Source organism: Actinia tenebrosa, unplaced genomic scaffold (assembly GCF_029948245.1).
Source record: "Actinia tenebrosa isolate PJP-AT-01 unplaced genomic scaffold, QUT_ActTen_1.0 PGA_scaffold0__85_contigs__length_37466705, whole genome shotgun sequence".
NCBI classification, from domain to species: Eukaryota; Metazoa; Cnidaria; class Anthozoa; order Actiniaria; family Actiniidae; genus Actinia; species Actinia tenebrosa.
In genome coordinates, this window is record NW_028292569.1 from 17,547,915 (window position 1) to 17,575,366 (window position 27,452).

The following is a 27,452-nucleotide window of genomic DNA, read 5'->3' on the forward strand; positions in this document are numbered from 1 at the left end:
TTTTCTAAAACAAAGTACGGCGAAGAAACCTGTGTTCAAATCCCGTCGAGCGAGCTTCAGTTAATGAACTTTTAACAGAGTGACTCTTCCTTGATGGATTAGGACTTATCCAACCTCAACAATTGTTTGTACAAGTTTGACGTAACCTTTTGTTTAAACTCTAAACTCATAAAAACTTGCATAAACGTCTTCAAAGAAATAGTTTCCAGGCAACCAGCATGGAATTGATCAACAAAGCTAGCTTTCCACTGGATAAAAGAAGTAAACAAGCTTTAGTCAGACGCCTAATGTTGGATTAACATCTATTATACGCATCAATCGCTTTGCAGCTTTATAATTATCATTAACGATATGGACAACACTGGTATTATTTGACTCTAATTGCGACTGTCTGACGTCAGTACGTGGTTTGTCTCATCTTTCTCGAGAGCAGGTCATCCGTTATGAGCTTTTAATGGATGACGTGTTTTTGGGACTCGCTGCTTCAAACCACCTGCGTTTTTTGACAACAGAGTTTTTTTTTTTCCAAATGCCACGTATTTCATACTTTATTCGGTTATCATTGTCATTAGATTGTTATCGATAATATGCATCTTCAGGAAGGAAAACCGGAGTACCTACTCGAAGAAAACCCTTGTGGCAATGGTGAGAAAAACACAACGAAAAAACTCCGCTCGCACACACATAAATGCGGTTCAGTTGGAGCGGTTCCGAGGTGCACGTGACATTGGCCAGCGAAGGGGGGACCGAACCGCCGATATTAAACAATAAATGTAAATTTTGACGAGCTAAAGCTACGGACGCACAGTGCAGCATTGCATGGCGTCCAAGAGAACATTAATATTTGTGCTCTTTTGGTGGCGTGCAATGTTGCAGGAAATAGATCTCTTCACACCTTGGGCGTAATGTTTTCCCATTTCAGACCACGTGTCATTCACTTGAAAGTAAGATTCTTTTTTTTTTTCTCATTGTATCCATATTCATGTGTCTTCTAATGTGCAAGCGTTAAACAGAGAAACTCTAGGGAATTACGTGGTTTGAAATGGGAAAACATTATGCCCAAGGTAGAGAGTTCTTATCGATGACGCGAGCTACGTCACACGACGCAATTTGTTGCACGCAGGTTGCTGAAGTAGAAAATGAACGATCCTTCTTCAGCAATATTACCTGAAGTATTATTGCGGATTATTGCGCGCAATGTTGCACGGTGTAACTGTGGAAAGAAATTTTGTCTCAAGGTCCACGACCCCCTTGCTCTCCCTTCTTCTTCCCTCCTTATATAAATAAATAAACAAAAAAGAAAATAATGGGGTACTTCATAGCGCATTTCAAATATCTCAATGCGCTTTACATTTATAACCAGTGGGAGGACTTTACGGGCTGCGTATCCTTATCCCTCCTTAACTTCTCTCCCTTCTCACTTACTTTCTTTATCTCTCTTTTTAATTTTCTCTTTCTTTCTTTGAATTTTTCATCTTTCTCTCTTCTCTTTCATGAGAAAATAATTCGTAAGCCAAAACTGCAATAAATCAGAAAATTGCATGGGCTAGCTGTGGTATCAAATCAGTGCTTCCCTACTCCCCCTCCCAGGGGAGGAAATCCCTTGAGTTCCCGCTGTTCAGTCAGTGAGCTGAAGCTGAAGACAAAACAGCCAAATATTATCGATATTACTGAGGCTCAAGCGATGGAAAAGCTTCTTAGACTGTATTTGCTTGTAGCTACGTTGCTTTTAGCGTTTAATGGTAAGTTTAAACTAAATAAATCAGTCAAAATCAATAAAGCTATCGTACACGACACTCGAGCTGTCACTTGTGTCTCTATAAACATATGGAAGAAAGGTTAAATAATTGCACCAAATACATCGATAAATTCCAGGCCAGCAAATATTATCTCTATATGTACGTTAAGTATGAGTGCATAGATGCATAAAGTGTCCATCAATTAAGCTTATTTATTCATGTCTTGTACGGTACTGAACCCGGTACTGAAGCTAGAGGAAGTACGAGTGTCAGTCCAAAACACAGGGAAAAATTACAATTAATTTTTATCTTATTGTTATTCTTCGTTTTATTTTTTCCTTATGACTGATTTTTAGTCATTGACTCCCTTTTTAAGACTGTAAGCCCAGTTAAGAATATGTCATTGATTTTCTGATGTACCCAGACACCTCAATACATCTGGATTTTAGGCTTATGTCAATCAAATTTCCAATGGTCTTTTTCAATTCATGGTTCCGCTTTCCGTATTTACTGTTGCTGTGTCCCACAAGTTCAAATATTAGCTAGAATATCTCAGGATTTAAAACTCTAATCAAGGAAAATTGATTATAATATTTTTATTGTTATTTACTGTCCTGTAAAAATAAAATATAATTGCCTTGTAATCCTTGTATTACTCTTTAAAACAGATATTGCCTAGTTGTTTGTAGGACAAGATTTTGATTCCATTGGAAAAAATAACTGCTGCAATGGTGATTGGCTTGCTATTGCCTGGGGGGGGGGGGGGGAACTATGAGTATTTTTGATTGACAGCCAGCCATAAACCCAGACAGGATCGAGACATAACTGGCTAATTGGTTACATTCCTTAATAATTTTTGTAAATCTGTGTAAATTATTTCCATTTCTACTAACAGGTCATGCAACCATAACCAATTTAAATAAAGCACCTGTGTTAAAATAAACCCCTCAACAACAAAAAACTTGCTATCTTACATATTTTACACATACTATAAGCTGAACTTTACTTTTTTACTATTATAAAGGTGTTTGCTGCTTTGAAATAAGTGTTTTGTGTAAGGGGTGGCATAATGTGGTTTTGCATGGCACAAATAAGTTTATTTTGGTTATTTAGGACACAGTCATGCATCTGCTGCAGAGCAATACAAAACCTGGATTCCCAATACTAACTGGAATAATGGTGAAAACTGGGCATCAGGGAGAGTTCCCTGTCCATTACAGGATGTGCAGCTTGGTAATCCACAGAACAGTAGCCCATTATCCATTGCCTTGACAGGACAAAATGCACTTAAAAGTCTGGTAAGAAAATCACAGTACACAAAGATTTGCACTATTTCAATGAAAATTTTCTCCTGACATTTTAAGTCAGAGCAGTTTTTAATAAGCATCCAACTTTTAGCTCCAGCTCCATGCTGGAATTTGGTGTCAGTGCTGCCAATCAAAGTTAATCATAGTATAGGTAGCTTTTACATTTTTGACCAGTGGCAGCAAAAGACCAAATTCCGTAGGACAACTCCAACCTTTGAGTATGGGTAATTATTGAAAATTGCAGTAACTGTTTATAGGATATTTCATGTCTGGAGTGAAATGAAAACAGAGATCTATTTTTGTTGGTATTTTTTAGAGTTTACCTATGAATGGGGAATTAATTTTCCACAAAGATGCTGAGCTAACCTTCTATCAGGACAGAGAAGTTGTTCTTGATAAGTGTACAGGTGAAGTGTAATGCTTTATTCTTTACCTTTTTGATGGAAAAATTAAAGAACAGTTATGAAATAAGGGAATATCAAAGGTGGTGTAGTGATACTGCGTGAAATTTTCTTCTTATCTCTTGAGTCTCAGACTTAGTATTCAGCATCACATGTAGGCCCATTGAGTACAGTATGTTTGTTCTCTCACTAGATTCAAGCGTTTTTATATCAAAGGTGGTGTAGTGGTAGTGCATTATTGTTTCCTATCTATTGAGTCTCAGACTAAATATTCAGCATCACACGTATGCCCATTGAGTAGAGTTTGTTTGGTCTTTCACTAGATTCAAAAGGGTTTTACTCTAGGTTACTACAGTTTTCCTACCTCCACAAATCCCAAAACCACAATTCAATGTGTGAATTAGCCATGCCCTGATCATTCCAGCTAGAGGTTGTTTCAGGGTACCGATAATTGTTTTCAGGTTTTTAAGGTTTTTAGATAATATATGACTATAACACACTGTGAAGTGCATTTTGGTGGTTATACTTACTAGCAGGATTTCTACTTTAATTCACAGCAAAGGGTAATATCCAGTTTATAGCCAGTGTACCTAAAATGTGGTACAACCCCAATAACTGGAAGGTAACTGATAATGATGGGAACCCTGTGTTAAATGATGCAAATGCCATAATACACCTGGAGAAGGTCCCTTGTCAACATGATCAAGTCTTATTTCCTAAGGTTTGTATATATTTTTCTGTTCTTGATTATTGTATTCCACAATGAAAATTCTTAATATTTGGTGTAGACTTTTATCGTTATATATTTAAAAATAGTATATATTTAATAAATACTTAATTTTTTTATTTAAGTCAATATTTATACAGGCACATCTAGTTTAGCAAGGCTAGGTTAAATATAGTCCTGATATAACATAACAGTAAATTTACAGTAACATAAATGTAATAGACATAACATGGACTTGACATATAGATTAAGAATGATAAATTCATACCCTTCTTTAAACCATATTTTCTAAGGGCTGCATTCTATAAAAGGCTCCCATCCTCCCCTATTCCAATTGACCTAATTCACTATGACGTCACTGCTTGTTTATGTCGGGGATAGAATCGCCAAATCCAATAGAAAATCCAACTAAATTTGCTCCTAGCGAAACAGTTTAATCTAAAATGGCCTGGTTTTCAGATATAATTATATGTAATATGTACTAAAAAATATTCTGAGCGTTTGCTGGCTATTCTACTTCTCTTCGTGCATTGATACGGGATTTAGAACAATTTTCAGTTAGTTTGCGTTGATTTGACCCCGTCCGACGACCATGATTCTTTGCATTTAAACAATAGATTGTTGAATATTGTTTTGATGTGACGTCATAGTGAAGTAGGGCAATTCTTATTCCAGTTTGGATCATATGCTGACACCATTCCATATTCGATGAGAGTACAGACCATAGAAAAGGGACAACCTCAATTTGCTACTGACACATTTATCTTGAAATACATTTCAGGACAGTTCTTTTAATGTTGCTAGTACCAAGCCCATCACTGTTGCTTCTCTTACCATTAATGGAAAGGTAAGCATGTATTTATTTTACTATTTTTTTCTGACAGCCAGTTTCTATGGTCATTATGGGAGCTCTGTAAACCCAACTCAGATTTCCCTTGTTCTCAACCACACCCCCAACTACACATCACGTCATTACACAACCTCTGTACATACACAAGAGGGATTATCAAAAATGTTGGGGGAAAAACATTTTTTTTCCTATTTTCTTGTAGAGTTACTCCCAGAGTTCTTTCAAAGAATTTCTCAGTGGTGATTCTGGAGCCATGCAGTTCCATTTGAGCATCAGTTCTATGCAGCTCACTGGACAAATATGCAATGACCCAAAAGGCTGCCTTTGCAACACAAATCAGGTAATTTTTCTTTTCATTCCTACTCAAAATTTAAGCATGGAGGAAGATTAGGGCAAGACTTCTTGTAGTGTTGCTTTTTTAAAAATCAAAGCTGCTTATTTAAAATCAGCACTTTCCTTAGCTTCCTGTGCAGCAGCTGTGAGGTGCTTCCGGTTTGCACCTCACAGTGGCTGCGCAGGAGGCTACTCTTTCCTGTGACCAAGACAACTTTAGACGGACACGTTTTCTCTTGTTTTGGCTTCTGTCGATCAAAGCTAAAATGATATCAAAATTAGTATTTTTTATTGACCTAAGCCAAAATCCAGACGTTGTAAAGTCGTAAAAGTGGAAAGAAATATGGAAATCGCCTTTTTTAAACTAAAACAACTTAAATGTTTATAGGAAAAGACTACAATATGTAATCACGTGACTTGTGTGGTGCCACTGTGTAATGACCCTCTGGAACCAATCGGGTCGTGCTGTACTTACTGTGGTAAGTGAAGTCTCTCAGACTTAAAACTGTCTTTGTGTTTTATATATTTAGCGGTTTGGTATTGCATTATAGCATCAAGTAGCCAAAGTAGATTTCTTAAAACTGTGCAACGGCATGACACGGCACGGCACGATACGACACGACACGACACGACAGGAAGACTTTTACGGTACGACATTCTTTGAACCAATCACAGTGCACGAGATCACTACTCAGCAAATGAAATGCTCAGATCCGATACTGTCACGGTCACGGCAGGCCGCGTGTCACAGTAAGGCGTTTTTTGAACCAATCACAGTGCACGAGATCACTACTCAGCCAATGAAAATGCTCAAACCCGATACCGTCACGGTCATGGCACGCAGCGTGTCACAGTAAGACATTCTTTGAACGAATCACAGTGCACGAGATTACTACTCAGCAAATGAAATGCTCAGATCCGATATTGTCACGATCATGGCACGCAGCGTGTCACAGTAAGGTATTCTTTGAACCAATCACAGTGCACGAGATTACTACTCAGCAAATGAAATGCTCAGATCCGATACTGTCACGATCACGGTACGCAGCGTGTCACAGTATGATTCACCATCACGGTCACAGCATCGCCGTACAAGCTTTCACAGATATTAAAAGACGATATTAAAAGACGTCAATGATATGCTGGAAACAAGTGGTCCTCTCTCGTCCCAGACTACCGCTAGAGTCTTTATTCGAGACACAAAGTCAGAGTTTGCCCGTTGCCTACGTAATCCTTCTTTGGCAGTCGTTAAAAGACGACTCGTTTTCTATGTTCTCATTTTCTAATATTTTTATTGTGAATTATGTTCCAGGCGCAGTTATGATGGTAAAGCCTGGAGCATCGTTTAGACTGGAAGATTTCAAATCTAAAATCTTGAGTCTGAAAGCCAAGTTTAAGCCAGTAAGCCTTGCCGAGAAAAACGGGGTCGAGTTAGCAATCTAATGTATGTTGGGACTGTTTTAGAGGACGAAATAGATATCATCTCTGAAATATGTCCCCTAAAACAGCCACACAATACACAGCAATGCCAAGTCGACCCAGCTTTTTTCTCAACTTTGGAATGACTAATACGATCGAAAAAAAAGGAGTGGGGGAGGGAGAGGGAAGGATATGCACTGAATTCTTTGTAAGCAGGCCTGCAGCAGGGGTAAAACTATTGGGGGGGGGCTCATTTTGCCACGCCAAGTATGTGCTTTTTCGCATGTCTTGTTTTGAGTTTTCATCATTTACAAATGCCAACTATGTGAACTTTTTTTGGAAAAATGAGTCGCCTCTATCAATTTTAAGATAATAGTGTTTGAAATTTAGCTGGACGTTTGCTTAAAAAAAGGTTGGGAAATTATTGGGGGGCCCAGGTCCCCCGGCCCCTCCCCCCGCTACGGGCCTGGTAAGTCCAATCTCGACGTTGCTCTTTAAGTTGTGACATATTACCGGGCTCCAACTGTTCAAAAAAAAAAAAAAAAAAAAAAAAAAAAACCTAAAATAAAGCGAACAATTTTCTCAATGACTTAACCTCCCCCTGAAAGACAGAAATCCTGAAACGAAAAAAAGTAAGAAAAATCTTCATAGAACTGCTTTCTGTTTTGGACCCGAAGTCTTTTTTTATAGATCAACGTCACACTTATAAGCTCTATAGATTTTTCACACATTTAAATGTTGCATTTGTAATTTATCTTTCTTTTTTGCCTTCTTTTAGCTCGTTCTGAGTAATTCGATTGTGCAAGTTTCCATATCAAGGGTTGGTGACGAAATACAAGTTGTCTTCACTGATCCCGCTAAAGGTAATTTTAAGTAGGGGTGAAACAGACTGTTATTCTTGTAAATGTTGCCACGACCAATAAAACTTCCAGATCAAAAGCCAAGAAAATGCCAAGAAAGTCGTTATTTTGAAATCGCTTTGTGAGGCCTCCTCTCTGAACCAATGAGAAGGCAAGTATTAATATGAACATTAACCAATAAGAGTGCTTCATTTTGATTGTCACGATGCTTTTTTAGTGGAGGGGGCTTCCGTCAAGAAACGATCGAAAGCCAAGAAAATAAACATCAATCAATCACAGTGGTTCAATAGGAAAGCCATGTATATGGAAATTAAGGAAATAAACGTCAACCAATCACAGTGGTTCAATACGAAAGCCATGTATATGGGAATTAAGGAAATAAACATCAACCAATCACAGTGGTTCAATAGGAAAGCCATGTATATGGGAATTAAGGAAATAAACATCAACCAATCACAATGGTTCAATAGGAAAGCCATGTATATTTCAATTAAGCAATATATATTTTTACGTTTCTTTCCATTCTGCTAACAGGAGAGGAAGCTCAACGACTAGCTGAACAAGTTTCTGATAAAATATCAGGTATAAACCTCTTTTAAACTTACACATAAAGGTTAAAACGCTAGGGCGAGGGTTTGCATTGGATTTCTATGCGTGCGTTTCAAACTGGTTTAAAAAGCAACCAAGCCCTATTAACCAAGCCCTCCCATGTTAATATCAATGCTGAATTCAAAACCCGGGACAGCTCATTCCAACGAAAATTCAAACCCGACATCAAACAATAGAAATAGGGCGTGGTTGTTTTTTTTAATAGCTAATTTCAATTCTATCTGTGATTTAGACTCGACTCGACGTTCAGGCTGTTATCGCTTCAATATTAGAGGCTAATTTCATATGACTGAATTATGAGTTTGGTGCCGGTTTTGATGCATGTTGCATGTTGTTTTTCGAACTTTCGAAATAATATATTCATACGTCAATAATGTTAGAACGCAAGAAAATATGCCGGGAAAACATGAAGATAAAGTTTGGAAAATTATATCTTTGCGACCTTTTGCTGATTGGATTCACATCGACCATAGTACATTTTGGACTTAGTATGGTACATGAAACATGCAACCAAAACTTCACGAACCTTTTTTGGAATAGATGTATTTTCTACTTCCAATACCCCATACCTATAATACCATACCCCATACTATAATACCATACCCCATACCTATAATACCATACCCCATACCTATAATATAATACCCCATACCTATAATACCATACCCCATACCTATAATACCATACCCCATACTTATAATACCATACCCCATACCTATAATACTTAGCAGCGGAGAAAAAACCGCTCGAACGAAAAAACGAAAAAAATAATTAAAAAATAATAATAAGATAAGCAATATAGCTATCTTTTCTCTAAAAGCGGCTTTTTTTCTCCATTAGGTAAAAAGTTATCCTGTTTTCTTTTTTCTCTTTTTTTTTTTTTTTTTTTTTTTTTTTACAAAGAAATAAAATATTTTGTTTTCCCATACCGGGAGTCGAACCCGGGCCGCCTGGGTGAAAGCCAGGAATCCTAACCGCTAGACCATATGGGATTACGATGAATTTATTAACAAGGAAAAACGTTTTGAATTATTATCCGAGCAAAGTTTAATAACAAATTGTCCGAACATTTAATCAGCTTTTCGAGTTGGATAAACTGTGCCGTGCACTTAGTTGCTGTAATACCGCTTTCATAAAGTATAAGGTGTAATACTATGACCTTCAGGGGTATATTTCGTTTAAGACGCTCTCTGCGCAACATATTCAACAAAACTATGTATATATTTCAAAGCTCAGATGATAAAGATTTTGAGAAATATATTTTCTTGAAAGGAGTTTTTTAAATATGAAGCGATGCCAGAGCCTTAAACACAAATGGGGCACGTTCCGTAGACATGAATTATTGGACATCGCATTAATGGACATGGCATTAATGGACTGAGAAAACATAGAAAATATTGTTGCCTTCTTGCGTGGATGTATTCTAATGATGCAAACTGGAAATAATCGCCAAAATCGTCACTGAAGTAAGCGCAAATGTTTTGTCTTATTACAGGTTCTTCTGACTTCACTATCATCAAAACATTGCATTCAGGACGGGCCAGCCGTTCTAGTGCTGGAAAAGGTATGGAATGAACTCTCCTCCCCCTCCTTCTCCATCAATAAATTACTGATTGGGATGGAGGAATCTGTAAACAGCCTTCGTTCTAAATCTGTGGAAGGTTGCATTTTTTTCAAGGGTCCTGGGAAACTTCTTGAAACTCCATATTTTTTCACCAAGTCCTTGAAAATTTACCCTGGGAATGGCTTGTGATGGATGAGTAGAGGCTCGACTTTTTTGTTACAAAATCAATTTACGCATTTTAAGAAAGCATCTGCTTAGCATATTTTCTAACAAACTGAATTGAATTACCACAATAAGGTCTCCAGTATACATTTGTTAATAGTTCATTTCCAAGTACAGGGACTTGAAATTTTTTTATTCATACCCTGCGAATTTCCTGGAAAAGTTCTGGAATTTCATTATTATTCAGCTGTACAAAACCTGTGCCAGGTAATAAGAAAGTGTAAACCTGCCCCTCCTTACTCTGTTGATGTACCAAACTGTGTAACTTCTTCTGATCTTCTTTCTCTTTTAGATGATTCAAAGTCTCTTGGTCTACCACTGGGTCTGGGTATTGGCCTGCTATTCTTGTTATTACTGGTGATCGTAGTGGTTATATGCAGAAGAAAGAGGTACGGGATTCCTTTTTGCCCCTATTACATCTTGACATGAACCTCTACTCTCTGAAATCCTCTTTAGACTTCTAGCTTGGGCGTAATTTTTTCCATTTCAGGCCACGTGTCGTTCCCTAGAGTACTATTTCTTTGTTTTGGCGGTTGCACATAAGAAAACACGTGCAATTGAAGACAACTCAAACAAAAAATTTTATTCTCAAAAGAATGGCACATGGTCTGAAATGGGGGAAATTACGCACAAAATAAAAAGTTTATAGAGACTTTGTACCATTTTCTACCACGTGATGGCAGCCATGACAGGAGGCAGTGATGGCATGTGATTTACATGAAAAAGAATTCAGTTTCCCAGGGGAGAACGACTCTATTGTTGTGCCTTTTGTCATGGCGGCCATCACGTGATAGTGCAAAGCCTCTATTGGGCTACCAAAAGGAGTTACACAAAGATTTTAAGGAGTACTAGTGGAACTGCCCTATTTCACTATGACGTCACATCAAAACAATCTATTGTTTAAACGCAAAGGATCATGGTCTTCGGAGGGGTTCAGATCAACGCAGATTCACCGAAAATTGTTCTAAAACCCGTATCAATCCACGAAGAGAAGTAGAATAGCCAGCAAACGCTCAGAATATTTTTTAGTACATATGTATTAACACATATTATATTACAACACATATCTGAAAACCAGGCCATTTTAGATTAAACTGTTTCGCTAGGAGCAAATTTTGTTGAATTTTCTATTGGATTTGGCGATTCTATCCCCCACATAAACAAGCAGTGACGTCATAGTGAAATAGAGCAATTAAAACGCGATAAGGGCATAAGATGATGATTATAGCAGGTTTTCAAAGCCACCATGTTGGAGAAATGTCGTGGAACTACAAGAGGTAGCTTTGTTGGTTGAAATTACTGTAGAAACCGCCTGCATTATATCTGAGTAGAGTTTGTTAGGTCTCTCCTTTGACTCGAGGATTTTTCTCTAGGTTTTTTGGCTTTCCTCCCTACACAAAACTAACATCATGTTGTGATTCGATCTAAAGCCAAGCCTTGCCCTGACGATGATCAGCTCGAAGGTTTCAGGCTATCGATAAAATTTGAAGGTTTTTTTGTACCAAGTACATGTCCTTGGTGCCAGTTCTGTTATGAAATATTGCACAAATCAGCTAAATGAACAAATATCAAGCTTTACTGTATGTTAGTGTCGAAGTTGGTGTAGAGAAAAGCTCACTCCATATATGGTATGATCAATTTCATATTTGGATTGTGCGGAAAAGCACCAAACAAAAAGCTGTCGTTTTATAACGAACTCGACATGAACATTTTTGAAGAAGAAAAGAAAACAAAAAAAAGACAAGTAAAAAAAGAAAAACTTTGTAAAATCGAGGAAGGATACGGGGACGATGCTAACTCGTGGGTCTGCCTCGCAGACAACAGACACAGGGAAATACGACACTCAATTTTTGATATGTAATTAGAGGCCAACAATAACCCCTACACCAGGCTCCCTCATCCCTTTAGTTTTCCATTATAATATTGTCCTTCAAGTGGTTAAATTCAGGACTGACGTCAGACGTAAAATTCACAAGAATGACGTAAACGGTGTGTTGTTCACAGATCTGCAGAACCTAGGCGTCGTCGGTATGGAACTGGGACCGAGGAAAGGTATCGAAGATTGTTTGCAGCAAGTTGGAAATGCTTGCAATGCCATTTCAAAAATAACCGAAACAAGCCCTTGAAATTTGAAAAATGAAGCAATCAGAAAAACGTTTTTTTGATTGCTTCATTCTGACCTGATATAATGGGCCATGGACCCGAAAGCCCGGTTATTAAAATCATTAATGACTGAAGAAACAAGTTCAATGATATGAAATTTATTTTTTTAGCTATGACAGTATCATCTGTCACTAGGTTCAATGATATTATGAAACCAAACAACAAGGGGATTCTAGATTAAAAGCAGTTACCAGTAACATCTCATTATTTGTTTTTCTTAAGGATGCGTAGTCATTCACTACAGTTGATAGAGGAAAGCCAAAGTAGAATAGAGATGCAAGAGATGCATACTGATAGCCCTAAAGACACACATCACGACACACACGGCGACTATCAGGTATGACATTACTATGACCAACTAGTCACGTTATCACCTGCGCCAACTGGTCACGTAATCACCTGCGCCTACTGGCCACACAACTGGGCTCTCGGGGGCACACGGAATCGCATGTGAGTTTTTGAGGGAATCAATGGTGGCGTAGCAATGTCTCATAAAACTTTTGCAGCAACAAAATACTCCAGTTTCGTGTTCTCTCGAGTTCCATTCGAGTTAGCCTCGATTTTGTGCAGAATAATTTTAATATCTTAAGTAGTAAGATTTGATTTGGCTTTTTTCTTTTGATTTCAGAAACTGCAGTCTGACAATTTGTTGTACGTTAGTGGAAAAGAAAAGAAAACATTCGAGAATCCGCTTTATGAGAGTGGGGAGAACCTGGCCCGTGCTGTGTAAGGTGTATAATCTTGGTCAAGACATTCTTTCCTATTTTGTACTGTCTTTCACTTTGTCTATCCTTTTACCTCTCAAGTAGTTTGCTTTTTCAAAACGACCGTTCTTTCATCCCTCCTTTTCTTATCTTTTTTTCTTATGTGATTTTATTACAGTAATGATAAAAGGGTAAATTATACACCGTGAAAAGATGAAAAAAACTTACTGGCGTTTCGGACGCTAGTTACTTTTGCTCCGACGAAGGACTATCGTCCGAAACGTCAGTAAGTTTTTTCATCTTTTCACGGTATATAATTTACCCTTTTATCATTACTGTTTCATTAGAAACACCGACGCAGCTCACACTAGTTTTTAGCTAGTTATATCTTCTTGGATTTTATTACAGTTTCAGTTAATTTAAACTTTATTTATTTTTCTTTCAATCATAATTTTCTACAAAAATGATATAAAATGATATTCGTTGGAATGCAATGATTGGATTAAAGTTGGTTTTGAGTTGCATTGCGCCATACCTTCTTTAGACTGAGGAACCTGTTTCTCATACTCATAAATAATTCATGAGTAAACCAGCCAATCAATGGGCTATTTTTGTGTCACATGATGTTACTTGAAATCTGGTAAAGTCTTGTGAAAGGACTGAATTCAGTCTGTAGTAACTGGAACAAACTTAATTCAGTCCTAGGACTGAATTAATTTTGTTCCAGTTACTCGAAGTCGAATAATAATGAGCATGAGAAAACATTTCAAAGCCTCCAATATCGGACTGGACAGGATTTCAAGTCCACGCAACTGGAACTAATTGCTTGGACTTGAAATCCCGTCCAGTCGTCATTGTCGACTTTGAAATATTACTTCAACAATTGCTCTTTAATCCACTCAAATGGCAGTAATTTCATCAATTTTCAAACTCATGCCTCGTCTAAAACCGCTGTCTTATATTTTGGTCTGGACTTGAAAATAGGATGGCGTGGAAAAAGGGTTTGATGAATGCTCCTGTGAAGTGTCAAAATCAAGTATACATGTACAAGGAATGATAAAAGGGTAAATTATACACCGTGAAACGATGAAAAAACTTCGAACGCTAGTCCTTCGTCCTCTTTTACTCCGACGAAGGACTAGCGTCCGAAACGTCAGTAAGTTTTTTCATCTTTTCACGGTGTATAATTTAACCTTTTATCATTACTGTTTCACTAGAAAAACCGACGCAGCTCACACTAGTTTTTAGCTAGTTATCTTTTCTTATACATGTACAAAGGGTATCTTTAGTTTTAGTCAGGATTTAATGGTGTGACCATGATGCAAAAGGTTTAAGGAATACGCGATCATTAAAAGCTTCAAAATCATGTAGTCATCAAGCACGGTCTTGGTCATGAATTAATGTCCTGCTGTAAATGCGTTAATCATATTCATGCATTAATGTAGTACAAGCACTGTCTTTAAAAGCTTAAATGATTTCAACTACAAAGAGTTTTGTCACTGACATTTCAGTCTTTCTGGGCGAATCTCTTTGTTGGGGCTATTTGATCTTTAAGAAGATCAAACGCATTAATAGCAAACCGTTAGTCATTAGTCAATCCAAAACAGTTCAACTGCACGAACTGAATCAACACTATCACCACCCGAAATGACATAACATAAATAACGACATTTTTGCAGTCATAGCACGAAAAATAAATCATCTTTATTTAGAGAAGGTGACATATGACAGTCGGAACTGTTAAACTTGTGGTACTCTATGCTAATGTGTCTGGATGAGACAAGACCGCAACTATACGTGGTCATCCAGATCTGAAATAGTGACCGCGTAGAAATGAAGTCACTGCAGCTGTAATAAAGCCTGCGAAAATTGAACAGCGAAAAATATAAACAAGCTCTCCACTGGAATAAAAATGTAAAACTCATGAATTATTGTGTCACGGTTATAAAGCGCGTTTTAGCAATGTTATTTTTTCCATTTGGTGACCCGGAAATCCGGATTTGAAAAAGAAAAGTGACACCTCAGTTTTGCAATTTTTCTCGATTCTGATTGGCTAACACATTTTCTCAGATCAGCTGGAGCCATTTGTAGATATTTTTTCAAAGCATGTCTTTGTTTCAGTATATAAAGCACTGAAAATGCAAGCCTGCAAATTCTTTTATAATGTCCTACTTTGTTCCCTAGATTATTGAATTCAAAAGCTTGACTAAATTGACTACAAACTACTACCACTCTACTACATCCATTATCGTTTACACTCAATACATTTGAAGCCGGGAACAAAACCTTCGACCAAACAGGTGTGCCGTTTGCCTGTGAGAAACGCCGTCCATCAAAAACTCTCAGTAGGAGAAATATTTCACGTGAAAAACTTTTAAAAGAAAGCCCAGCTTAAAGAAAATGAATTCAATGAGTATAGATCGAGAAATGACAAAACTGAAAGCGTAATACTCACATTTGCTCAGGGAAAAATTGTCAATAAAATCCACTTAGCCACGGCTAAGTTAGAATAAAGTTTGCTTGGGTGTTATACCTTTTTCTGTCGATCTCTGTTTAATCTCTTGTCTCAATATTTGCATTTGCAAGAAAGTTGGATTGAAGCTTTTAAGGAAAAGTGGCTGATTATTAATAGGGGAATTTATTAAAATAATTTCTGTTTTCATCTTGCGAAATAATCGTTCTATTTACCGTTGAACCAGTGTTAAAGACGGACCACATATCTGACATCTGTTACATCATCAAATAACGAAACATGACATATATATGAATTTTTTTTCAATTGCCGAGGAATCCATTTGAAAAGGCTTTGGAAACAGAGAAGTGAATAACGACGAAGCCGAAGTAGGGCGAAATTGGATTTGTTTTGTAAAGGTAAAATGACTTTTTATTTGTTATGCTAGAACAATAGACGCATATAGATGCGTGGAGGTGCAGCTGCAGAAATGAGCACTCATCCTAATAACTTCCATGTAAAAGGTATAAATTGTGGTACGAACGTAAGAGACACATTTACCGGCACTGGTACACAGTAAATCTATACATTCGTGGAGGTGCAGCTGCAGAAATGATTGCTGATCGTAACATCTATGAAAAAGGCATAACTTGTGTTCCTTTATGGCTCATTCATAGCATATTAGCTGTGATTATTATAACCAGTACTGTCTTTAATAGTTTTGTCATTCAATTTACTCGAAGAGAATTGAAAACGAGAGGTTCAACCTATTTGATTTGCCTGTTTTGTATGTCGGTGAACAACTTGGTTGCAACTTCTATCAGCCTTCCTCTTCACTACTTGGAGTTCTACACGACGAATGTCATACAACACTTACCTCTGCAACTGGCCAACGCGATATGTTTTCTACGTTTCGTATCTTTGTTCACTCATCTTGGAGTTGGTGTTTGCACTCTGAACATCATCTGTTGGGATCGATATGAAGCACTGACAAGACTCGTTAAAGAGCGACGTATAACTCCATCCATTGCTTATAGAGCAATACTAGGAACAGCCTTGTTTGTGATAGTTTATGTGGTGTGCTCCAAGAACGTGGCACTTCGACAAATGGCCGATGGTGTTCCATACTGCTTTATGAGACAGAGCTATTACGAACAATTTAGTGTGGATATTAAGACGCGCATGGAAAAGACAAGTGTGCCAATCATTGTACTTGTGTCGGGAATAATGGTTTCTTCCAAGACTATTGCAATCTTCACGTTCTCATCGATCACTAACCAAGTCCGTCGGCACATCCAAGAAGTACAAGAAACCTTGGGACGCCTAAATACTACAAAAGAATTGAACCTGGTCAAAGTATCCGTGGTCATATTTATGGCATACACCGCGACATGGCTTCCTTATGGAATCTCCACGACCCTTATGAATGCACTTGCACCCAATGAAGGCATTTCATGCTTCTACTACACCAGTTATCTGATTGCATACTCGTTGTTCTCGGTTCTTCCTCTTCTGTGTGCGATCACCGACAATAAAATAAAGTCTAAGCTACTACAAAAGGTGCGCAAGAACAACCGTGTTGTCCCAAGGAATAATGAATGTCCAGTCAACAGCGGCCAAGAAAGCAGGAAAACCACAACCACAGATGGAACAAAGTAATTTAGCAAGTTATTCAACATTTATCACTGATCAGAAATCCTTTATCAAATCTTCCACGATCCTAATGAGTACACTTGCATGCAATGAAGGCATTTCATACTTCTATTACAGCAGTTATCTGATTGTATACTCGGTGCTCCCATCCCGCAATCTTCATACAACAGTGACAAAGTCTCCATGACGGCTCTCGTAAAGTGTTTTCCTAAATCTAAGAAATTATGTATCAGTATCATCTTTTCAGTTGCTTGTGGTTGCACACAAACTGACTTAGTGGAGTAAGGAAAGAGAGGAGGGGAACCTATGGAAAGAGATGCGATTACTTCAAGGTATATAAAAAAAAGTTATTTGGGATCGATGTCCAATGGTTCTACACTAACTGAATTCAATTGAATTTTTAGAGCTGTGTACTTTAGCAAAGGAAGGAAAACTAACCACCTAGAGGCCAAAACCTCTAGCAGAGACTACCAATGACAAGTTATCCTCGAATACGATATCGAACAATTTAGGGATCAATGCTGGCTATGTATCGGACTATTGAGAGCGAGGAAACACGTTACTTTGATGTGGTTTTAGTTTGGGTGTTGAAAAAGGTAATTATTAAAGGAGTATCTTGATCTTCAGCTGCAACAACAAATGTTTTTGAGCATGTGTAAATACAAAACAAGTCCTACAAAACTTGGACTTCCATTGAACCAACAATATGTTGATAGTTCCTTGCGTTTTCTTTATATCTTTCTGTCTTTTCTAAATCTAAATGTAGGTTGAATGATAGATATAAATGGGTTGCAAAGACAGACTCTTGCGGTACCGAAGAGATTACATTTTATGTAAAAAGACTTTTTCACTGAACCGTTAAATATTAATAGTTGCTTTAGTTTTCTTTATATTTGCCTTCAGTGTAAAGCTTTTAATTTAGATTGAATGATAGATATAAATGCGTTGCAAAGACAGGCTCTTGCAGTCCCGACTTAAGAGGTTGATAAGTTTTATGTCAACATTGTCATGCAACAACGTTCGTCAGAGTCGTACCAAAACTAACATTGATATTGTAAAAACAAACTGATAGCTATTTAAAAGCCATGTTAGTGAGTTTTCGATTTACAAGTGGGCCATCGAAAACAAATAAGCTCAAATGTTAATAAAGACAAGTCTCTTTCCTGCCTTTGCTAAACAAAAGCGTAGCTCATCTTTTAATTAATTTTTTTTTTAGTGTTAAAGCAACATTACACTTCATTTTGGACAAAATGTAAGTCTATAGTTCACCTACTACGAAACTAAAAACTCGATTTGATGTCTCATAGGTCCGTATAGCCACCAGAACCGCTGGACCACTCCCCCCCCCCCCCTCCCCCAACGTAAAAAAATATCTATTACATAAGTCAATAAAAAAAGCGAACGACTTTTTCCCAAAAGGGACGACTGCCCATATATTAGCTACTGCCCTTTGTTTGTTTATCAAGGGACAAGGATTTCCTGTTTGATCATCTTTTCTTTTTTGTTAAAAACCCATACTTTTGGGGGGGGGGGGGGGGCAGTACACGCATGCTACACGTATGAGTATGACGAGAAGCACTAGTATAGTCCACACACGAACATCCATGGACATTTTTACACTAAACTCTTTACATATACACCACTTTCAAAATGTCAGCATCTCATTGTTTCGTGCTTTTCGTGTTACACATCCACACCTGTCGTACAACGAGGGACGTACTGAACTCAATTTGACATTTTTACACTATACTCTTTCCATATACACCACTTTCAAAATGTCAGCATCTCATTGTTTCGTGCTTTTCGTGTTATACATCCACACCTGTCGTAAAACGAGGGACGTACTGAACTCGATTTGCCCACACTTTTTGATCGCAAGGAATCACTTTGTAAGTCTTTTTACATAGCCAATTTGAGTATAGAACTAATTGTAAATTATTTAACTTGTTACTGTGACCTGAACCTGTGAATCTTAACTTAGAAATCTGAGAAAGCTACCCTTGTTCAAGTGCAGAAGTCATAGTTATCAAAGGCAGTTATTTGCTTAATGCGTACGTAATGTACGTACGTATGCGTACGGAAATGGAACTCTATTTCATAGTTTCATTATATATTTGAGTCATAATATCATATTTATAATTATTCCTAAAAAGGAGAAACCATATTGATTTTCCTTTTAATGCATCTCTGGCTAAATGTCGTAAATGACCCTTTAGTTGTTATGTTTGCATCGGACAATAGTCGCGTTTTTTCCAGAACATCACATCGTCTTCATTATATTTACCGTCTTCACGGAATAATGTCTAAGTAAAAGGCTGATCTACCTAGCCCTGAAACTGTTTCAATACAATTGCCTGTTAATTGATTGAATTGATGAAATAAAATGAATGTGAAGCACTGTAAAAGATCCATTACCGTGCATGACTTCAAGCTCCATACAATTGATTGTTACGGGAAATAATATTGCTGCAATCTAGATAATCAGTCGGTTCCTTTTATATCTTTGACTGGCGGAAGCTGCATAAAAAATAAATAAAAATAAATAAACAAATTTCACCGTGCAACTCGGAAGCACAGAGTTTGCATGTTTATGAAATTGCAGAAATCGACTTAAATTGATGAAATGAAATGAATGTGAAGTATTGTAAAAGATCCATTACCGTGCATGGAATCAAACTCTATACTCATTGTCCAGTAAGAAACATTAAGCTGTTAGCATTTAGCTCATTTTTCATTTACCAGTTAGTTAGAATTAAACTAAATCGACTTGCTATTCTTTGTGATTCTTGTAGGGAGTTAAAATGAACAAGAAATAATATCCTGAAAGTGTTCATTTTGTAGTAGTAATGATGACATCGTGCACATGACCTTTTTTATTCGTTGCGGTACACCTTGTTGCAGGAAGGTTGTCATAAAAATAACAAAATAAATTTTTTGAGTAAAACGGGAGTCATTATTTTAATGTTTTAGAAGTATGGGTTGATATTTTTAAATTACCTTGTTAGTATATGCTAAAACAGTTATTTTCATCAAACTAGAAGGCTTTATCAAATTATCAAGTTATTTAAAATTTCTTACTAATTATTTCCTTTTTTCTTATTTTATATGACAATGTTCTTGCAATGAGGTGTAGACAGCTCTCTGCACTAAATCTATGCCCGGTAAAATGGTAAAATGCACCGAAAGGCTGAGTTAGACTAAATTTCTTATGTAAGTCAATCACTGGTTCATGCTTCATTTACTACTCGATCGTGCAGACTCTCTCGTGAAATCATATGGTGGTCATTCGTTCTCTTTGTGTGCACTAGAACTTTGGAATTCTCTTCCTCCTCCTATTCAGTAGAACTGCATCATCCTTCACTTCCTTTAAGTCTTCATTGAAAACTCATCTATTCAAATCCGCTTTTAATTTGAATTAATGATTGTCTGTTACCATCATTCATTTTGATATTTTCTCTGATTTTAATGCAAATTGAATATACATCTTTTACCTATTTTCTACTTTCAATGCGCCTAGAGCATTTTTGGAGTTTTTTTGTCTCTGTCATTTCAATTCACAATAATTATAGCGGGACGAACCTAGGCTTTGTTACAGTGTAGCGGCCGTATTGATGGTTTTCAACCATTCCCAAGAGAATTAAATAACAAAAGACACGGCGGCCATGTTGGAGGATATAACAAAAGAATTCATTGACAATTCTTTTGTAAAGTTCCTCCAACATGACCGCCGTGCATCAATTGCTTTATAGTTATTTCTTAGGTCGTGTAATTGTCCACGTTCTGCGGACTGGCGATCCATTTCTGGCAACTCTGGATTAGAAACAACGTTCCTCTGTCGTTCTGACTAACTGTTTCTAGCTCGTCTTTTAGTTTCTCATGATATCCTCCAAGGAAGTCGAATAGGACATTGGTTTGAATTGCTTTACGGTAGCGCTTTTGTAGATGTCTTTGACTCCATCTCGCAGCCCTGTGTAATTATCCTGCTTGATAGCTGTCTTTTCTTTGATCTTTTCAACTTGGCATACTGTTACTTTAAATAATGTCCATGTGTTTGTTTCTTTATCCAGCACGGCCATATCGATTCTGTTTGCTCCATTCTCAGGTGGTTTCTCTGGTACGTCCCATAATGATCTTTGCTTTGTGGTTTTCTAGTACATCATAAAATAATTACAAACAACATAAGTTTAGTCGTGGCAAATTTTAAACCTAGTTTATTCTCAAACGTGAAATTGTTTCTTGCTCTGATCTGAAGAATGAATCAGTTAAAAATTCTGAGAAAAAAGACATTCACTAGAAATTAATTCTAATTTAAATTGGCCTCTCTAGCTTCCATAGAAATCTATTGTCCAGATGAATTAATGCTCCAGAAGTTAAAGAGAAAATAGCGAGTATATATCAAGGGTAGATGATTTGTGACGCGTGAGAAATTGTTTGGTTTTTGTTTTTTTTTTTGAAATATGTCTATAAGTTAGCTCTAGACAAAATTGACTTCTGTACATCTATTTTCATTAAACGTTGTCGCTCCGGGAAATTTCGTTCTGCCTGCCTTTAGTCAATAGTTACATGTCCAGAAATTCGTGACAATTTGCTTCATAAGACCCCACTACTTGACTTCATCAATTGAATTTCAGCTTTTTAGCGTACATAGCTTAATTAACTAACTAATTAGCACAACTTTTTATTAAAAATATTATTCCTTGATGATTTGGGGAAGACCATGCAAAATTTCATGTAAAACCACGTCTGTACGAAGACACCTGGAAATTCTGAGCCAACGAATGAATTGTTCATGTATCGAACCTATTGAAAACTCGAGAGAAAATCACAACATGAACAGGGTAGCGGTTATTCAATGGAGCCAGAAAGTACGTTGGTTAAATTATAATAATAAAAATATTTGACATTAGGTTTACCGCCAACCGCTAAGGGATCACTGTGGCCCAAAAACACGCCTGCAAACACAGAGAAACACTCGGCATAAAGAAAATTAAATATGGCGGCTCTTCTAGCAACAACTTCGTTATGACGCCATTGCTAAATGTTGAAAGTTTGACGAAAACGTCTGAAGTGGTACTGTAGTTTAAGGTTTTGGTACCTAGCAAGAACTTCGTGCTAAAGGTCTCTAAGGTCTATAGCGAACAAATGGAAGAAGGTTTTGCTATTCTGTTGTAGTCCAGTGGGCCGGGCTTGACTGATCCAGGTGCCCAAGTGTCACTATTGCGTGTGTGTGATGTTCTATTTGCTTTTCTCATTATTTGAGTTATCGCTGAATGGCTAGGTTTGAAAAAAACAATTATTAGTTTTCCCTTTTCCCCCCTCTTAGTGCTAAATATTTAAATCTTGATGCCTGTGGAAAGCCTATAAGGCCCAATACGGTGGATCGGGGCAACTCAATCAAAACTTAATAATAATCTTTATTGGGTGAACTAATAAAGCAGTGAGCTTATTTCCTTTCCAGTTAGGCCAATATAAACTAAAATATATATTTATATACAATAAAAATTTTACAAAATTATTCAAAAAAGTATATTCTAATATACATATTTTAGCTCTAAAACTGTACTCCTAACTATTTAATTATATCTATAGTTAAGGGGGAGTTAGTCAGGGGGAGAAAGCGTTGCGTGACGACATGCACTGAAAGCGGCTGTGGGGGAGACTACTATATCTAAGGATTTGTATTTCTATTGAATTGCTATCACGTGTTCCCATATACAGCTATATTAGGTCTACACTAATTTTTTTATCTAATTTATCTACACTAATCTAAACTGAAAAAGGTTAAGCTTAACTAATAATAGTCTTAGACAAAGTCCAGTAAAAGCTGTACTAAGAAACCTAGAATTGCACAATAAGTCAACAGGCATCAATCAGTATATTTTTGAGGAAGAAATTATGTCGGAAGCCTGACTGAAATTGACTAAGAAAATGCACCTTGCACCTTCGATTGAAAATTTTAAGAGATGATATCTTTTGCAATTCTGAAGGAAGGCCATTCTAAATGGAGGAAGTTATATGGGCGAATCTACGTTTGCCTGCATTAGTCCTTGACTTAGGGATAGTTAAGTTAAAATTAGATACTCCTCTGGTATTGTAACTGTGCTCAGTTGTTTTTAAAAGACTCGAGAGGGAGTCTGGAGCAAGGCCATTTACAGGCCACTTCGCTAGTTTTTCTTTGATAACGTCTGAATTTGTTAACTGAAAGTTTTTGGACTGAAAGTTCGACAGATGGATATGAAAAATCAGCACTTAAAGTAGTAATCTCGCCCCACGTTTTTGTGCAAGGAGAAACTGTTGATTGAGGTCAGATGAACAATACTCCATTCTACAGTTCCATTCAGTGACCACGAATAATAGCTCCTATCCGAGGCTGACGTTTCTGCGCATAGCAAACTACAGTTTATCATGCGCGGAAACTCCAGCCTCGGCTAGGAACTATTATTCGTGGTCACTGAATGGAACTGTAAAATGGAGTATTGCCCTACTTCACTATGACGTCACATCAAAACAATATTCCCAACAATCTATTGTTTAAACGCAAAGGATCATGGTCGTCGGAGGGTCAAATCAACGCCAAATTCATTGAAAATTGTTCTAAAACCCGTATCAATCCACGAAGAGAAGTAGAATAGCCAGCAAACGCTCAGAATATTTTTTAGTACATATTAACACATATTATATCTGAAAACCAGGCCATTTTAGATTAAACTGTTTCGCTAGGAGCAAATTTAGTTGAATTTTCTATTGGATTTGGTGATTCTATCCCCCACATAAACAAGCAGTGACGTCATAGTGAATTAGGTCAATTGCCCCAAACAGAACAACAATATTCTAGAGTGGGCCGAACTAGTGTGTTACATAATACTAGTAGCAAGTGCTTTTCAGACAGAGCAGGTTTAACTTTCCTAATGAGCTCCAGTTTTTAATTAAATTTCTTAATGATTTTATACTTATATGTACACTGAATAAATTCAATTTTCAATTTTAAAACCTTAGAAGAGCCCTTTTGTTTCGAAATAACAATATCCAAACCAGTGCTACATTGGATGGCGTAAAAACAAGTTCGACATCTGCTTTACATTTAGAAATGTGGCTTATCTTATCAGGTGGAAGAATTTGATTTCGGTCTTGGTTTTCTGTTCAAAAACAAATCGATGTGGTATATATACCTTGCGTGTACCTCCACTGAATGCCGCTTTTACCAATAAACCTTTGTATGAACCAATGGTCGCTTTATTCCTTAGCAGGTGTTACATTCCTATTGCCAATAAAGCAGTCCTCACGGACACTTCACTCGACTGAAGTGCAATTTAAAAAATGCGCATGTTACGAAGAGTGGATAGTGCTATTCAATGGATAAATCCTTATCTGTTATTCAATATATCTATCTAGTGGATAAGAATTTATTCGTTAGATAGCGCTATTCAGGCTTCTTACAAGCGGGCCCATGCTACTCTTATCCATAGGTTGTTGAATTTTTTTTTACAATTGTATGACTTTCCGATACGCAGCATGTTGAGATGGAAATCCAAACTCAAATATGAAAGCTTTTTGTTCTTCCAACTACAATGGAATAATAACACATTTGGAAATTGTTTCAAAGAGCAGTTTGTTTCAAAGAAAGGCGTTGGCGACAGACAGCCATATATAGCCGCGAATATCGTCAAGAACTTTCATTACTTAAGATACAGATTGCCGCACGGCACTTTAGGACGTTTACAAATGGCTGTTGATCCTCGCATCCAAGAAAAAGGCATAAATTGTGTTCCTTTATGGGTAATTCATAGCATATTAACTGTGATTATTACAACCAGTACTGTCTTTAATAGTTTTGTCATTCAATTTACTCGAAGAGAATTGAAAACGAGAGGTTCAACCTATTTGATTTGCCTGTTTTGTATGTCGGTGAACAACTTGGTTGCAACTTCTATCAGCCTTCCTCTTCACTACTTGGAGTTCTACACGACGAATGTCATACAACACTTACCTCTGCAACTGGCCAACGCGATATGTTTTCTACGTTTCGTATCTTTGTTCACTCATCTTGGAGTTGGTGTTTGCACTCTGAACATCATCTGTTGGGATCGATATGAAGCACTGACAAGACTCGTTAAAGAGCGACGTATAACTCCATCCATTGCTTATAGAGCAATACTAGGAACAGCCTTGTTTGTGATAGTTTATGTGGTGTGCTCCAAGAACGTGGCACTTCGACAAATGGCCGATGGTGTTCCATACTGCTTTATGAGACAGAGCTATTACGAACAATTTAGTGTGGATATTAAGACGCGCATGGAAAAGACAAGTGTGCCAATCATTGTACTTGTGTCGGGAATAATGGTTTCTTCCAAGACTATTGCAATCTTCACGTTCTCATCGATCACTAACCAAGTCCGTCGGCACATCCAAGAAGTACAAGAAACCTTGGGACGCCAAAAGACTATCAAAGAATTGAACCTGGTCAAAGTATCCGTGGTCATATTCGTGGCATACACCGCGACATGGCTTCCTTATGGAATCTCCACGACCCTTTTGAGTGCACTTGCACCCAATGAAGGTATTTCATGCTTCTACTACACCAGTTATCTGATTGCATACTCGTTGTTCTCGGTTCTTCCTCTTCTGTGTGCGATCACCGACAATAAAATGAAATCTCAGCTACTACGAAAGGTGCGCAAGAACAACTGTGTTGTCCCAAGGAATAATGAATGTCCAGTCAACAGCGGCCAAGAAAGCAGGAAAACCACAACCACAGATGGAACAAAGTAATTTAGCAAGTTATTCAACATTTAAGATTGACCGGGAAACCTCTATTACATGTTTACCATTTCATAACAGCTTGACCCGCTTTATTGACTTAGTTCTACGAACAAAATAAGTTAGAAGCCGATAAAAGACTAACTAACGAAAACTAACTAAATAAATAAATAACAATATTAGTCTGACCATAAAAAAACTTCAACAACCTTTAGAAGTTTTCATAGGACTACCGACTGAATAGTAGCGAAATTTTCATTAACAATCAGAGCACTGATGACCTATTGAAGTGAGCATTAATTATTTGCTCATCACTTTTCATGGAGGATTTGAGCAAAGAGCGCATCGATGATGACATTTCATTTAGGAGTGAAAACAAATGGTACATCCATCTACTAGAGAGACAGCAGGGAGTACGAAAATCGACTGTAGATTTCTTTAAGCGGAAAGGACAAAGAGAGAACTTTTTTAGTTAGTGATTAAAGCCCTAGCTTCTTAATAGAACACATTCAGTTTCGTACGTAATGAAATTGAATATATTTTAGACACTTCTCGAACGACCGAGAGGAGAGAAACCGTGTTATTCTTTTTGTGCGTAATTAAACTGACAAAGAAAAATGTCCTATGGTACGAGATAAATAGATGACAAGTCATTGCTACAAAAGGAAGAGAAGATGCAGGTGTATCTTCACAAACGAGAAAGTTAATATAAAGTTGCGCATGTGCAGAAGGTTATCCTAAGTGATCCTAAAGTACCTCTTTTTGCTCGTTTAACACCACTTGAAGCACTTTTAAGAAATGTCTACGTGCAGGAATCTCTTTTTGTTTAAATTTTGATTTATAATATTTTTTTGCCAATATTTGACATGTCCATGGGTCTGTACGTGGGGAGTACCACCTTACTCTAGTATTACATCTAGTGCATCCTCTCAAATATACCTTGACGCCAGCCCATATAATTCAATTTGTATATATATATTAAATAATTATAAAAAAATATTTGAAAAATAAGGCTTTATATGTTCATATCACTAGATGACAGAGACACGCTCGCGCAATATTGTTGATTATTTTATAAGATCAATATACAACTGCTGCTTATATCTCTGTGCTGTGATACAAAGGCAATCTGGAAGCTGTATTATAGAGCACTTGAAAAACAAGAAAAACACTCGGCTACGAACGCCTCGTATTCCTAAGCTTGCTTTTCTGGTGCTCTAGATCTCCTAGTGTGTCTAATATTTCACAATAAAGAGACATGAGCGCGTATTATATATTACTTAAATGTATACGCCCACTTGCAAGAACGCTGTCATACGATATTAAAACATTAGTAATTTAGTGAGAAAGGAATACATTAAAAGACAAAAGAAAAAGTTCAGCTTCAGTGATCTTCTTTTGTTTTTTAATATAATTCCTATCCCACTAAATCACTAATGTTCTATTTTCGTATGACAACGTTGTTGCAAGTAGGTGTATATATAGTGTAATTTGAAACTTGATTTTAAAATATTTCAGATATAACGCACGCGCTGATTTTTTTGTTTTTTTTTACCGTGTTCATATCAGAGGACAGACTACTAGTCTCCCCCACAGCAGGTTGACGACACTGAAAGCGGCTGTGGGGGAGACTACAGACTACAAGCTCGCGTAAAATCGTTCAAAAATATTTTATAAAAGCAATAGAAAACG

At 37.1% G+C, this 27,452-nt stretch overlaps 2 protein-coding genes and 1 non-coding gene across 5 annotated transcripts; 2 read left to right on the forward strand and 1 right to left on the reverse strand.

Annotated features, from left to right (window-relative positions):
- Positions 1–1,598: 1,598 nt before the first annotated feature.
- LOC116304676 (protein amnionless-like) lies at positions 1,599–15,416 on the forward strand. 2 transcript variants are annotated; one of them, XM_089033907.1, is made up of 15 exons: positions 1,599–1,742; positions 2,853–3,037; positions 3,363–3,453; positions 4,005–4,168; positions 4,956–5,021; positions 5,227–5,364; positions 5,746–5,836; positions 6,670–6,758; positions 7,555–7,639; positions 8,171–8,218; positions 9,741–9,809; positions 10,324–10,420; positions 12,036–12,083; positions 12,417–12,531; positions 12,823–15,416. In XM_089033907.1, exons 1-15 carry the CDS (start codon positions 1,685–1,687, stop codon positions 12,922–12,924), a joined length of 1,446 nt encoding a protein of 481 aa, XP_088890033.1. In that variant the 5' UTR covers positions 1,599–1,684; the 3' UTR covers positions 12,925–15,416. The 2 variants fall into 2 exon arrangements, with proteins under 2 accessions (XP_088890033.1, XP_088890037.1); XM_089033911.1 differs by lacking the exon at positions 12,036–12,083.
- Trnae-uuc (transfer RNA glutamic acid (anticodon UUC)) lies at positions 9,166–9,237 on the reverse strand. Its single transcript has one exon. It is a non-coding gene; the product is annotated as a tRNA-Glu (tRNA).
- A 165-nt stretch (positions 15,417–15,581) lies between the features above and the next one.
- LOC148913621 (uncharacterized) lies at positions 15,582–18,179 on the forward strand. Of its 2 annotated transcripts, none has more exons than XR_016120430.1 (2): positions 15,582–17,335; positions 17,408–18,179. XR_016120430.1 is itself a non-coding variant. In XM_089033920.1 (2 exons), exon 2 carries the CDS (start codon positions 16,140–16,142, stop codon positions 17,007–17,009), a length of 870 nt encoding a protein of 289 aa, XP_088890046.1. In that variant the 5' UTR covers positions 15,582–15,769; positions 16,094–16,139; the 3' UTR covers positions 17,010–18,179. The 2 variants fall into 2 exon arrangements, 1 of the variants encoding a protein (XP_088890046.1); XM_089033920.1 differs by having other exon boundaries at positions 15,582–15,769; positions 16,094–18,179.
- Positions 18,180–27,452: the final 9,273 nt, after the last annotated feature.